The 14243-nt window shown below is 36.2% G+C and overlaps 2 protein-coding genes across 2 annotated transcripts; both read right to left on the bottom strand.

Annotated features, from left to right (window-relative positions):
- Nucleotides 1-1352: 1352 nt before the first annotated feature.
- On the bottom strand, nt 1353-6002 carry HELRODRAFT_160205 (hypothetical protein; the record flags this gene model as incomplete). Its single annotated transcript, XM_009017194.1, has 7 exons — nt 1353-2208; nt 2467-2551; nt 2734-2784; nt 3508-3666; nt 3901-4163; nt 4484-4682; nt 5858-6002. 7 exons carry the CDS (start codon nt 6000-6002, stop codon nt 1353-1355), a joined length of 1758 nt encoding a protein of 585 aa, XP_009015442.1.
- A 1532-nt stretch (nt 6003-7534) lies between these two features.
- HELRODRAFT_160206 (hypothetical protein) lies at nt 7535-9431 on the bottom strand (the record flags this gene model as incomplete). Its single annotated transcript, XM_009017195.1, has 4 exons — nt 7535-7635; nt 8015-8167; nt 8702-8868; nt 9418-9431. 4 exons carry the CDS (start codon nt 9429-9431, stop codon nt 7535-7537), a joined length of 435 nt encoding a protein of 144 aa, XP_009015443.1.
- Between the last annotated feature and the right edge of the window lie 4812 nt (nt 9432-14243).

A 14243-nucleotide genomic window follows, 5' to 3' on the forward strand; every position in this document is an offset into this window, starting at 1 on the left:
TAGATTCCTGCAGCTAGTAATGGCCCAACCAGTACAATACACATCACAATGGTACATACATTACATTACCCTTCAAAAAATAGCAACATAAATAACAATTTGTGTAACTTTCCAGCATTAAATCAATACGTAGATAATGTCATTGATGAAATATTTATCATCTCAATTTAAATAAAAATATCTTAATGTGACATTTTCTTCTGTGACGAAGAGATGATCATATTTTTCAATTTAATGTACTTTCATAACGTTAATTTTCTATTGAAGAAGTCATTTATATGAAGACATTTTACGGTGTATGTGTATATGTGATGGTCATTCTTAAATATCACACTGTGCAAGACGCTATAACTACACACACACACACACACACCACACACACACACACACACACCACACACCACACACACACACACACATGAACAATACGCATGCGCGCACACACACGCACACACCACAAAAACACACATACACATAAACAATACACACACACACACATATCTGTGTATTCATTCTTTGTTAGGTTCAACGATAAACAAGAATGAGTGAGTATTGAAATATGTAGCAGGTAGGCAGGCATGTGAGTTCATGAATGTACTTCATTTGAAAACATTACGCTGTTGCTTTGAACTGTATTAATAGAAATATTTCATACAAACATTCACACACACACGAACGCACACACACACACGCACACACACACACACGAAAACACACAAGCATTCAGACACAGACACATACACATACAGAACCGTATACAATACATACATATATACACATACACACGTACAGACTCACGTTGTAACAATGAATGTTTTGAATGAATGTATTAAATGAACCACTACGCACGTAAATCACAGAAATACAACATTCCGACTCATTATTGGATCTTGCGCATTTCAAAACAACAACAGTTTCAGTTGCGGAAAATGCAGATGGTTTCCAACAAGTTTCAAGAGCGCTGTCACTGAGTAGCGGAAATGTATTAGCCTTTTTGGTTTATTTATTTATTCTCCATTTTGTAACAGTTTGCAAACTGCTTGGAATCAGTTCTCTTCAGGTGGTGGTCGTCATTAACAGACATCGTGTCACGTGATGTCTTCCTTCCTTATCTGAGTACTTGTTGGATAAATTAATTAACCAATGCTGATTATGCATTCTGTTAATTATCACCCATGCGAGCAAAGTTGCAACTGATTTAAGAAACGAGTTGTGTTAATTTAACTAGTTAGTTTAAGGATGTAACAAACATTTTATGAGAACATTAGAACAAGATTCCTCGAAATGAAATGATCAGGTCTTTACTTCTAATCGTTTAAATCACCAACGTGTTGGTTATTTAATTTATTAAATTACGTGTAAAAATTTTGCAATTTGTTGGCGACGCTGGTGACATTGGTTGAAGTTGCGGGGCAGCAGGCGGACGTGCCGTCGTCGAACTCACCGCGTTTGCCATCTTGTTGAAGTTTTTGTGGCGCCGCGTGTTGAAATGAATAAAAAACGTTTCCGTCTGATGATGACGGAAGTTCCTGTTCCACGTGATCGCAAAGCAGGGATGGGCGATCGTGTGACGTCATCACGCAGGTGTAACCTTGTTTAGCGTTGTAGTCACTTGCAACGACGCAATCGCCACCAACGCCACAACTGCTCCCACCAGTGACCACCATCCCGCTGCCAGCATTATACAGCGCGTTCGTGCTGCTCAACTGCTGCCGCTCCTGCTGGCCCGGCAGTGTCTTGCCGAAGAACGAGGTGAAATTCGTTGACCTGCCAGGTGAGGTCATTTGTAGCTGATTGCTTGATGCTATTGAGGTTTTGTTGATGTCATCTTTGTTGTTGTTGCTGTTGTTGAAATCATTTGCGTTATTGCTGTTGTTGTTGCCGTTTGCAATCTGCCAGACGTGAGTGTATCCGTACTCACCATTTTCGAGGCGATGGTGAACTTTGCACTGTTGCATGTTAGCCAGTTGTTGCTGTTGTTGTGGTTGATGCTGGTGTTGCGAATGTTGTTGCTGTACAATTTTCGGCAAGCCTGGAAAATGATGATGAGTGTGTGGCAGCTGGTTGTAGTCGCAGAAGAGGCCGGCATCGTCGTAATCAGTGATCTCCGTCGGCGGGCCGAGTGGCTGGTTGTGCATGTGGATGAGGTCGTCCTGCAGGCCCGACACGTCGTACTGCTTGTGCGGCGGTCTCGCCTGGTCCGATCTTCTGAAAATAAAATTCCAAGTTAAATGAAAGATTGATTGTTTAAGTGAAAGCCTGTGGCGTGGGTGAATGCCAGTGATCAATGAAAACTCTAAATTTAAGAGAGAATATGTAAACACCGTCACCAAACGAATTTCCGAAAATTTGATTAAGATGAAAAACACATATTGTTAGGAAAACACATGATGTGGGTATTCAAGATAATCAGAAAATTAATTTCAAAAGATGACGTCTAAATATTAATTATGCATGAGATGTAACCTTTTGCACCAGAGGACAGCACCGAGCAGTGAGAAGCCACACATGGCTCCTATCATCACGCCGACCACCACTGCCGTCAACAGACCTGCCAACAAATCATTATAAGTCACTTATTTTTATAGATTCATTCGGTAGATGTGAAATTGTAAGTAAAAAGCCCGAATGGTTAAATTGAAGTTTATAAAATTTAGAAATAATTAATTTTGTGATAAAAAATGAACATATTCAATTTAATGTAGGTGACGTAACATGAGAACACGGGCTGACCGTAGGTGGGAAATGATGCATTCTGGTAGGCCCCCTCCTCCCTCTGATGCTCTGGCGAATAAAAAATAACTTTTACTCACTCATTGTAATTAAATTGATAGCTATTTAGTTGAAAAAAACCGAAATAATAAGAAATAAGAACGTGAAGAATAAAACAAGAGATTGTAAAGAACACAGAACAGTAGCTGATGTTGAATTAGGCAGAGGACCTGAGTGAGCCAGGCACGATGAACATCACTGTTAATTCGCATCATAACTTTCATGCCGAAACAGAGTAACGTGAGATTAACACGCGCACAAACTGTCTCGCAACAACAATCTACGTCCCACCGACTCACCGCTCAATTATTTTCTTCATTAGTACTATAACATACAACAACGAAAACTATAACTACTACCACTACTACCACTACTACTACTACTGCTGCTGCTACTACTACTACTACTACTACTACTACTACTACTGCCATTACTACTACTACTACTACTACTTCTACTACTACTACTACTACTACTATTACCATTACTACTACTACTACTATTACTATTATTACTACTACTACTACTACTACTACTATTACTACTACTACTACTACTACCATTACTACTACTACTACTCCTACCGTTACTACTACTACCATTACTACTACTACCACTACTACTACTACTACTACTACTATTAATACTATTACTACTACTATTACTACTACTACTACTACTACTACTACTACTACTAATAATAATAATAATAATAATAATACAACTGCAACTGACTGGCGTCACAGAGGACAGCTGATTGCCAGCCAAACCATTCAGTTCCTCTGCAGACGAGGCTCCACTTGGTGTTGCTGATGTTGCACGTGACTGTTATCTGATCGTTGATTCGTTGGATCTTAGAGTTTGGGGGCGGGTCTATGTCGGCACAACCAATCGCTGGTCGGTTCAAAGGTTATCTCTATTATTTATCACATAACACATTGGTTGAACTTTATTCAAATTGATAAGAAAATTTGAAAAATAGTACATCTACATATGTACGACTTGTAAAACATCCAGATGCATGCATATAAATAATTGGAAAGGAAATTATTTCGGTAAAAATAGGCAGAGAAAAACAACGCATGAGACAATCGATTGTTCACGCTTGCTTGCAACGCCTCTACCGACCGTTGTACTTAATTAGGAAATTGATATTTTCGTCGCTGATCACGTGATTCGCCGTTTTAAGTACCAAGGTGCTCCCTGTCGACGTGTAGGCGTGTTTCTCCCTGCCAGTGTTGTAGCACACGGTGATGTCGTTGCGCATGTCTCGCTCGTAGACCGTCGCGTACACGTGGCAGTATTCCAGTTGTTGCTGATGTTGTTGTTGAGACAGGTGTGCAGCATACTGAAAGTTGTTGTGATTCAAGGAGCGTTTGTTCATGTTGTATCTGCAAGCATCGTAATGGAACATTCAAATTAGTTGCTCAAATTTAATGTTGTTGTATTTCAAGTTATCATTCAGTTTGTGAATAAACAAATCATCAACGTAACGTCAACATGCATGCAACACTGGAAAATCAATGACATCATGTCATATCATCCCATCAGCATTAACATTAGACAACATTAAATCCGCAATCAACCAATCAACCATAATCAACAATCAACCATTAGCAACAGTAAGTATCTCACAATAAGCGGATCAGAATAATGCAATGTTAATTTGAAACAACAACCACTGCTGATTAATCAGTGGAAGAAGAGGAACCTTGGAGGTGCAGTCGTAAAATCCATGATGGAGATGTTGACCTGCTGGCCGGCAAGTGTCTCAATGACCACCCGACATGAAGTGGAACCTGACGCTCGCATCACGTGGGCCGACAGGTAGTTGAAGACGTTCGTGTGAGCAAACAATTTGATGGGATGCCTCTCGTCGTCGCACTGCTCGTTCTCCTCCCCGGGTTCAACTGCGCGTGGAGCAGGTAGATGCGGGTGTTTGTATCTTGTGATAGGTTGGTAGCATTATGTGTGGGCCAACGACGTTCACTATAATTCAATTTTTATGATTCAATTTTGTTTCTTGAAGTTGCGTGTTTTGCTTATTTTACGGAAATTTTTTTACGTTTCATTGCAGGATGTTTAAACGATTTGAAATTTATTTTGATGCCTGAGTGTTGCGCAGTAGACGTGTTTAATTGAGCCTTTTTATATAAACTGTTTTAATAATAATATTAATAATAATACAGCTGATAACATGAAACATTTTAGTACATAAACTATAATTTATTTTCTTATTTCATCGTTGCCAACGAATGTACTTGTGCAACTAATCCATGCATTATTCCGTGTTTTTCTTTTTTTGTTCATTGATTGCTTCATGCATCATGCTTCATGCATTATGCTCCATGCATCATGCTTCATGCATCAGGCTCCATGCATCATGCATCATGCTTCGTCTGCACGCAAGTTACATCTTCGTTAAATGTTCCTAGATATGAAACGAACCAGGCTGTGGATTCAGTCCACGCTGTGATTTTCTTCTCACCTCAGTCTTTGAAGTATTCCTTTACTCCTTCATTGATTTGCATTTTTGTACTTTGTCAGACTGATGTATTTAAGTACTTATGCACCTATATAATCATGTACTTAAGTACTTATGGGCTCATGTGCTCGTGTGCTTGAGTATTCGTGTTCTCATGTGTTCAAGTATTTATATAATTAGGTACTCAATTACTCATGTACTGGTGTAAACTTTATTGAAGTACCTCTTTATTTCTTCACTTATATAACGATGAAAATGTCTATTGAGGAATGGATTTCAATAAATAAATTTTGAATGATTTTAGACCTACTAAATTAAAAAAATGTTGACCGTTGCAACTTTCAAAAAATTCCGCGTTTTCTTTTTGTTTAAATTGACCAGTTGGCCACAATATGACAAACAAATGAAAATAAAAGGCAAACCGTATTTGCCTGTCTATGAAAAAATAAATCTCTTTTTTAAAATTTTAGTTCAAAAAGTTATTTAATTAATAAAAATGAATATTATTTCAACAGAGAAATCCCGCGTGCCTGTTTTAACGATCAGTTGTTTGAATGAGTGGATCTTCGGGACAAGCAACAGTCGCAGCAGCCTGCAGACCAACAGACGGAAGTGCGTTAAAGACAAAACACACGAAGGATGCACAAAAGTGGAACGTGATGCAATGCGGTTGAAATAAATTAGCTCCACTGCAAGACTGAATATTGAATTTTTGACCTTCATACAGATAGAGCGATTGAGCCATTGTTCATTTGTCTGTGTGTGCTCCTCGAACTTTCCATCAATGAACTGGTGCTTTGTACATTTTGGGACGCTTTATATTTCGTTCTTATATCTCTATCACAACAATAACTACAGTGCCGAATGGAGTTTTTTTATTATTTGAAATTGCTTGAAGTTGTTGTTCTTATAAATAATAAAGTATGTATGGAAGGGCATGCCACATCCATCGTTCCATGTTGTTTCCTGCTTGCATCATTAACAGCGTTGTTGTGTTGAGTACATCTGATGGTGGTGGCCTATGTTGTGCTCACTCAACTGTCGCTGCAATATGTTGCATGCATGCATGTTAATGTTCATGTTCAATAATTCACTTGCTATTACAATTCATGGTTTAGAAGGATTTTGGTTATATATATATATATATATATATATATATATATAACCAAAAAATATATATACATATAACTAAAGGATCCTAAATCACCGTCAATATTAATATAAATTAAATAATAATAATTAAATACTATTTGATTCAATTTATGATTAAGAGTTCATACGAAAAACCGAACAACGAAAGATGCATCCATCAAATACTTCGTTACCGGAGGCCTGGATGTTTGAAGTCGGGCGTCACACGGGTTCATTTGTAATGATTGTTAAAATGAAAACAATTTGTTGAGCAGTTTTGCTTCTTGCAATTTTTAAATTTTTAATTTTAATGTATGATGGACTTTTTGTACTTCAAGACACATCTCCAAAAATATTTGTTATCAAGTGTCTACAGTATGAATACAAGTTGTTTGTGGGCGAGTGTGCGCGTGTGCGTATGCGTGCTATCTCATATATAATATTAATATAAACCTGAGCAGGCAAGGCATATATTATTAACTTAACAAGTCTTCTACACTTCTGGAAGTAGTTTTACAATGATGTTTCTGTTCTAATTTCTGCTGACTGTCGAGCATAACTTCATCCATTTCGAGTTCTGCTTTTATAAATGTTGTTAAGAAGAGAGAAATAATTCAGACAGGTTTTTGTGTTGCATTGAAAGTTAAATTCTTGAAACTTACGTGGTCACAAACGCCGTTGTCTTCTTAGTAACCAACTACAAAATTGATGTGGGCATCTTTCGAATTTCAACTCTCATTCCTAAATCGAATTGTCTTACCTCATAAGAATAATGTCTTATTTTTCTTATATTTTATTGTTTCATGTTAAATACGTTAGAAAAAAGATGCCTCCTATCAATTCGGAATTTTTGAAAACTTAAGTTTTTATTTAACGGAGAGGTTCACATTTAAAAAACGACGAAGTATATAAATCTTTTTTTCTATTTCGCGTTTGTCGGTGATGATGTTCCAGCATCATATCCATCAAACAATTTTTTATCAACGTGTAACGGGTGCATCGAAGTCATTATTTTATTTCAAGATGCCACAAACGTTCGGTGGATATCAACTTTTTAGCGGCAGTATTTTTTGCATTTTATTTGGTTTCGGAGAGACAAATATTAAATATCGACGTGTTTACAAGTAATGTTGCATCTCTAATCAATCAGTTCAGGAGCTCAGTAACGGGATTGTTATTATTTTTTGAGTACCAAAGTATCTGGCCATAATTTGGGATGTGGAAAATTTTTGAAGATGCAATTCGAACTGCAACAAGTACAAAATTTAAGCGACTCGCCTTTCTGCGCTGATTGTAAAATAAACAATTTAAAAACATGAAATTGACGCGACATAATTTCCCATTTTGTTTTGTTAAAAAGTGTTTAAAAACATTTATATAAAAACTGCTTGAGATGCAATAATTAAGCGTTTTGTTTGAATAAATCGATATAGCAAATAGTTTCATAAACAAACAAATTTTTCAAACATAACAAAAACATGCAGACGCTGCCGATAACAATTCAAACAACCACATTAAATCGCTCAATGAACGAAATCTCTAAAGAGACTAAATCATCAACTCAGCAATCAAATTAAGAGTTAAACTAAACACCACGGCGCATAAAGAAAGAAATATTTTAGAAACCTTTGAGACAAATGAATCCTGCTTGCAGGTAGGCCATCATATCTTCGGAGCAGCTGTTCAAGTTGTGCATGTTGACGTCGGGAATGAGGACCGAGCACTGAGGCCTGCCCGAGCACCTGCTGTCCATCTCTCGCAGCACGTCGCTGTAACAACCTGCACGCAATTTTAGGCACCATGTCTGATGATTTGTTGACAACATGTCTGATGATTTTTGGGCAACATGTCTCATGATTTTTAGGCACCATGTCTCATGATTTTTAGGCAACATGTCTCATGATTTTTAGGCACCATGTCTCATGATTTTTGGGCAACATGTCTCATGATTTTTAGGCAACATGTCTCATGATTTTTAGGCACCATGTCTCATGATTTTTAGGCAACATGTCTCATGATTTTTAGGCAACATGTCTCATGATTTTTAGGCACCATGTCTCATGATTTTTAGGCTACATGTTTCGTGTTTTTATTGACATCTTAAACTGTTAAATAATTGCATTGTGATCATTTATCAGCTACACTACTTAATTGGAAAAAAATGAACAAATTTGAAAGGAAGCAGTGTAAATAAGCGGGAACCTTTAAATTACTTCCCAAAATGTTTAAATTTTGAACCAAAATTCACGATTGAATAGAACGATTTGCATGTTCACCAATAAAAACAATAAATTGAACTGAAAGCCAACCAACCAATGTCGACGTTGTGGCGGATACACTTGCCCAGCTGCATCCTGCCGTACCTCGCCTCCGTCATGAGGACCACCTCGCCGGCGCCACACGAGGCATTGAACCTCTGGAACTGACAGGTGTCTACAAGAGGGGTCGTCGGAGTTGAACGTGGCGCGTTTGCTGTCTGGCTGTCTGTGTGGAAAGTTTGAGGATGATTGCGTGTGTTGAGGTTAATGTTTCATTAATCACGATGTCGTTCCTGTTGTTTGATGAAATTCGTAATCTAAATGTGCAATCACTTATCCATCCTAAAATTTGCGATCATAAATCCATCTTAAAATGTGCGATCATAAATCCATCTACAATCATTACAGAATGATTTTTAATGATTGGAGATTTCCAATAATGCATGCGGCAACAATTTCAGTGAAGAAGGCAGTGAAGATTTTTTGAATAATTTAAAAAATAATTGACATTAATGTGCATAATTAATACAGAGAAACACGTTTCTAAAATAATCGATGTAATAATTACATAACGATTTAACGATATGAAAATTTAGACACAACATAAAACAAAGCTATAAAAAATGAAATAAACTAGAAACAATGAATTTTAAAGAAATCCTAAAAATTCAAAATTAAAATAATCATAAAAAGTAATGCGAAAAACTTATATGCTGGCATGTCGTTTAATTATTATGCGCGGGACTGATGCTTCCAATATTACAAAATGACTTCCACTGAGACATGCGTTCGATATTTGTGTAATGTTTTATATATTTTATATATGTTATCTATATACCATGATATAAAGTCTTTTTATGTTTTGTAGTATCTTTCAGGCTCTTCTTTTTGAAATTAACAACGGAGTTTTTTTTTAATTTAATTTCTTGTTTTTAATGTGACTAACAATTTTGTGAACAAATGAAATTTTAATCGCTGACATCGTCAACATAATCAATATAATCAAATGCATCTTCATCTGCATCATCATCACCATAATGTTATAATCACCATCATGATCATCGTCGTCATCATCACCATCATCATCGTCGTCGTCATCATCATCATCATCGTGATTGGTGTCAGAGTGGCCCATCTAACGCAAGTAATCGTACTTTCACCGTGCAGAGAAGTGCGAATGATGGAAGTTTTGAAAGATGCAAGGAATAAAAAAGAGCAAAGAGGAACAAGGAGGCTGCCGTGTTTGCAACATCCGCATCATTTCCTCCGTATCATTTCCTCCTCATCCTCTCATCCTCATCTTTTTCCTCCTCCTCCTCCTCATCATCATCATCATTCTCGCCGACTTAACGGATTGACTTTTGCTCTTGAACGATTACACGCACGCCAGCGAATGAATGAATGAATGAATGAATGAATGAATGAATGAATGAATGAATGAATGAATGAATGAATGAATGAATGAATGAATGAATGAATGAATGAATGAATGAATGAATGAATGAATGAATGAATGAATGAATGAATGAATGAATGAATGAATGAATGAATGAATGAATGAATGAATGAATGAATGAATGAATGAATGAATGAATGAATGAATGAATGAATGAATGAATGAATGAATGAATGAATGAATGAATGAATGAATGAATGAATGAATGAATGGATGAACGAACGAACGAACGAACGAACAAACGAACGAATGAACGAACGAACGAATGAAAGAATGCAATAACTTGAATGGAAAAATAAATAAACCATCAATTAAGAAGATTAACAATTAATTATTTATAAAAAATTAAAAGAGATGTGACAACACGTTTAAAAAATGCATCCAGACCATCAATACGGACAGCGAATTATTGTGGCTTGACGAACACCAACGCCAGGAAGATCTTGAAGAGACCTATTAAAGGTGGAACGTTGGGGAAAGTTTAACGTTAAAACTTGTAGTTTCGTAAGATTTGAAAATTGATAAAAATGAAATTTCAAGTTTTACTGAAAATAGAATATCAAATTAAAATATATTGACAGGTTTAAAAATAAAAATAGATCTGAAAAAAATTGTTTAAATATTTTAATAATAACAGCAGATAAAAAGCACATGCATGCATCTTCCGCCGCACATCAAACTCGTTTGCAACGCGGCAGCAGGCAGTCAAACATGTGACGAAAAACGCTTCTCTGTACACCATCGAAATCGTCAGATGTTCTTATTGCTGGTGCTTACAAACACACCAACACACACACACACGCACACACGTTTTTTTAGCTTAAGGTAGTACAATTTAATTTGTAATTTATAAAAATCCCACAAAAAAGAATACTAAACAGATACAAAATCACCTCCACAACACAGCACCTTCACAGACACTTACATAGAGAAAAAGAGAAAGAGAGAGAGAGAAAGAGAGAGCGGAAGGTGTAAAAAATATACGATGTGATGAGGGAGAGTATTGACCAGCTAAGCGGAGACGAATGCAACGGGTTAGGCCATAAAAGTGAAACACAAACAAGCAGACAGAGAGTCAGACACACAGACAGACAGACGAAGAGAGAAACAGGCAACAAACTAATCTTTAAAGCATTAACACGTGCACACATAAATAATTCAAGCATTAAGAGCCTCATACACACTTGTGTACATACATACGTACGTACGTACGCTACTACGTGCCATGACAATATGAGCAGGTACGCATTAATAAATGATTACAAATATATATATATATATATGCTGATTGAAGACCAAATTCTTGACAGTATGTAATAAATTCCACCGATTTATTAGTGTTAATCAACTTGTTTTCGAATTTTTCAATTTGTATTAATAAATTTTTGTCAACAAAATTGATTGTGTTCAAGATTGAAATTTTTTCCCATTAAGAAACATTTTATTAAAAATATTGCAGATATCTATCTTCAATAATTTTAATAAAATGTTTGTTAATAGAAACAAAGTTTCAATTTTTAACAGACTTAATTTTGTATATAAATTGATAAACGCTTATAAATCGATGGAGTTTATTACATGCATATACGTATATAATGGATTGTATGTAAGAATTGTGACTGCCATAGGCGATTGTCAATAAATATATCATTATAGCGTTTTGTACAATGCTAGGCTTACAACTGAGTTCTTTAATTGTTCTAACAATGATTTTAAGTTTTTTTCAAGGTTTTTCAACAGCAAATTCTCACACGTTCTATATGTGATGCGATGTGAAGTGATGTGAAGTGGGATGCGATTTACATTACGTACGATGCTGTTTTTTTGGCGGCATCCACCTCTCCCAGTTTTCAACGATGGAAGTTCTGAAGTGAATAAATAAACTGCGTGCACAGACACACGTACGTATCTAATAATGCTTGCCATTAAAGTTTATGCCCAACAAATTCATGAAGCTTCATCGCATTAATTAATCTACAAAAATCACTACAAACTCAAGAACAGGCAAACATACAAACATCTATACAAACAAACAGACATAAACAAACAAACGTTCATACTGCTAACTTTGCAAACAAACCAACGAACAAAAACAACAATATATACAAAAAAAGATACAAACAAACACACAGTCATGCTTATGTGGGGCAATGTATTTACTTAACAACACATCCAAAGAGCTTGTCATTAATTTCCCGATGTTAACAACATGAGCCTAACTAAGCAAATAATAACTGTATGTTTTAATTAAGACCAACAAATGCACCAGTTGGCTTTTCTGAACGGGCTCGTTAAATCATATTCAGATGCGGCCTGATGTGAGCTGAACTGATGTGAGGGGATGTAGCTAGTGGGGTGTGATTAGGTGGGATGTGTGGTGGGGTGTGATGTGGTGTGTTTTGATGTGGTATCGTGTGATGTGTGGTGTTATGTGATGTGTGGTGATGTGAGGTGTTGTGTGTTTCCAATCATTTGGCTCATGTGAATTATTTCAACAGAGTTGAATTGCAGTAATAATTTTTTCTGGATAAGTTCATTAAAATGAAACCACGTAAAAAGTAAAAGAAGAAACATCGTCGTCAAGCAAGCTTGAAAAATTTAATTTAGAAAAAAGAAAATTGAAAATTATCGAAAGTGACAAGATTTTCGCCAACCTGTTATTGTAAGTGTGTATATATAATGTATTTTGTATATACACGTGTGTGATGTTGTATACATATGCGTATCTGTCTGTGTACCTGTATGTGTACTTGTGTGTGTATCTCTGTCTGTGTATCTGTCTGTGTACCTGTATGTGTATCTGTATGTGTATTTGTTTGTGTATATGTATGTGTATCTGTATCTGTATGTGTATATGTATGTGTATCTGTATGTGTATCTATCTGTGTATCTGTCTGTGTATCTCTCTGTGTAACTGTATGTGTACCTGTATGTGTATCTGTCTGTGTAGCTTGTGTGAGTGTAGGTTTTAAACTTTGCTATCGATTGCCATGGTGAGCAGCACATTAACAAATTATTCTGTCCACTCGTTGTACTTAAACTTCCACGCGTAGGACTAGCTGTTAAGCTCTTAGGAATCTAGCTTATACTATTTTCATTAATGATTGTAGTTAGCGCAGACAACAATTAGTTAGAACGGATGTTGAAATTCAAAAATTTGATTCATGTAATTCAATCAAGTTTTCTTATCAAATAAAAAAACTCGTTTGTTTGAACTTTCAGCACCTTCATGTCTGAACGAGGGAATATATTAAATTAATGAGACATTATAAAAGATTGAGTGGATTGCTCGAGCAAAAGTGTGAGCAAGTCAAGTCTGCATGTCTGGTTGTATTTTCCATGTCTGTCTGGTTGTACTTTCCAATCGTTTTGTTTTGTTCAACATTACTCTTAATGGCAATCAATAGTAAAAGATATTAACTTATTTATCTAAGAGATCATTAAAAAATCCCCGTTGCTTCATCAATGGTTCCAACCTTATTTGCGTCTGATACGCCCGGGAAACCAAGTAAAATTGGCTATAAACAAACAAAAGTAAGCATGTGCGTTCTTTGTCGTTTCGTTCCAACTCATGTAGGTCAATATTTTTTGTTATTCAACATTCATCTGTCAAAAAGTTTTAATTAACATTAAAAAAAAATAAAACTTAAACTATATCTCTTTATTGCTATACTGCCGATGTTTCGAAAAGTTAGAGTTTAACAATTTCAACAATTGTGACCATATTGTTAAGCTGTTTGAACGCGAAAACTATCCATTCATAGGTTCTTCAATGTATGTTCTCAGGGGGGCATAGGCATTATACAATACGCCCCGGGCCAATCCCCCACATGCACCTCTTCACTGAAACAGCTTACACACTTTGGCGTCATCATTCAAAAGCATCTAATTTATTTCTATAGAATTCACGTAAAGTTTCAAAAAAGATTAAAGGGGAATAAAAGATGTGTAGTGTATTCATTCATCCATCCATCCATCCATCCATCCATCCATCCATCCATCCATCCATCCATCCATCCATCCATCCATCCATCCATCCATCCATCCATCCATCCATCCATCCATCCATCCATCCATCCATCCATCCATCCATCCATCCATCCATCCATCCATCCATCCATCCATGGATGCATCCATCGAT

Source organism: Helobdella robusta (genome assembly GCF_000326865.2).
Source record: "Helobdella robusta unplaced genomic scaffold HELROscaffold_2, whole genome shotgun sequence".
NCBI lineage: Eukaryota > Metazoa > Annelida > Clitellata > Rhynchobdellida > Glossiphoniidae > Helobdella > Helobdella robusta.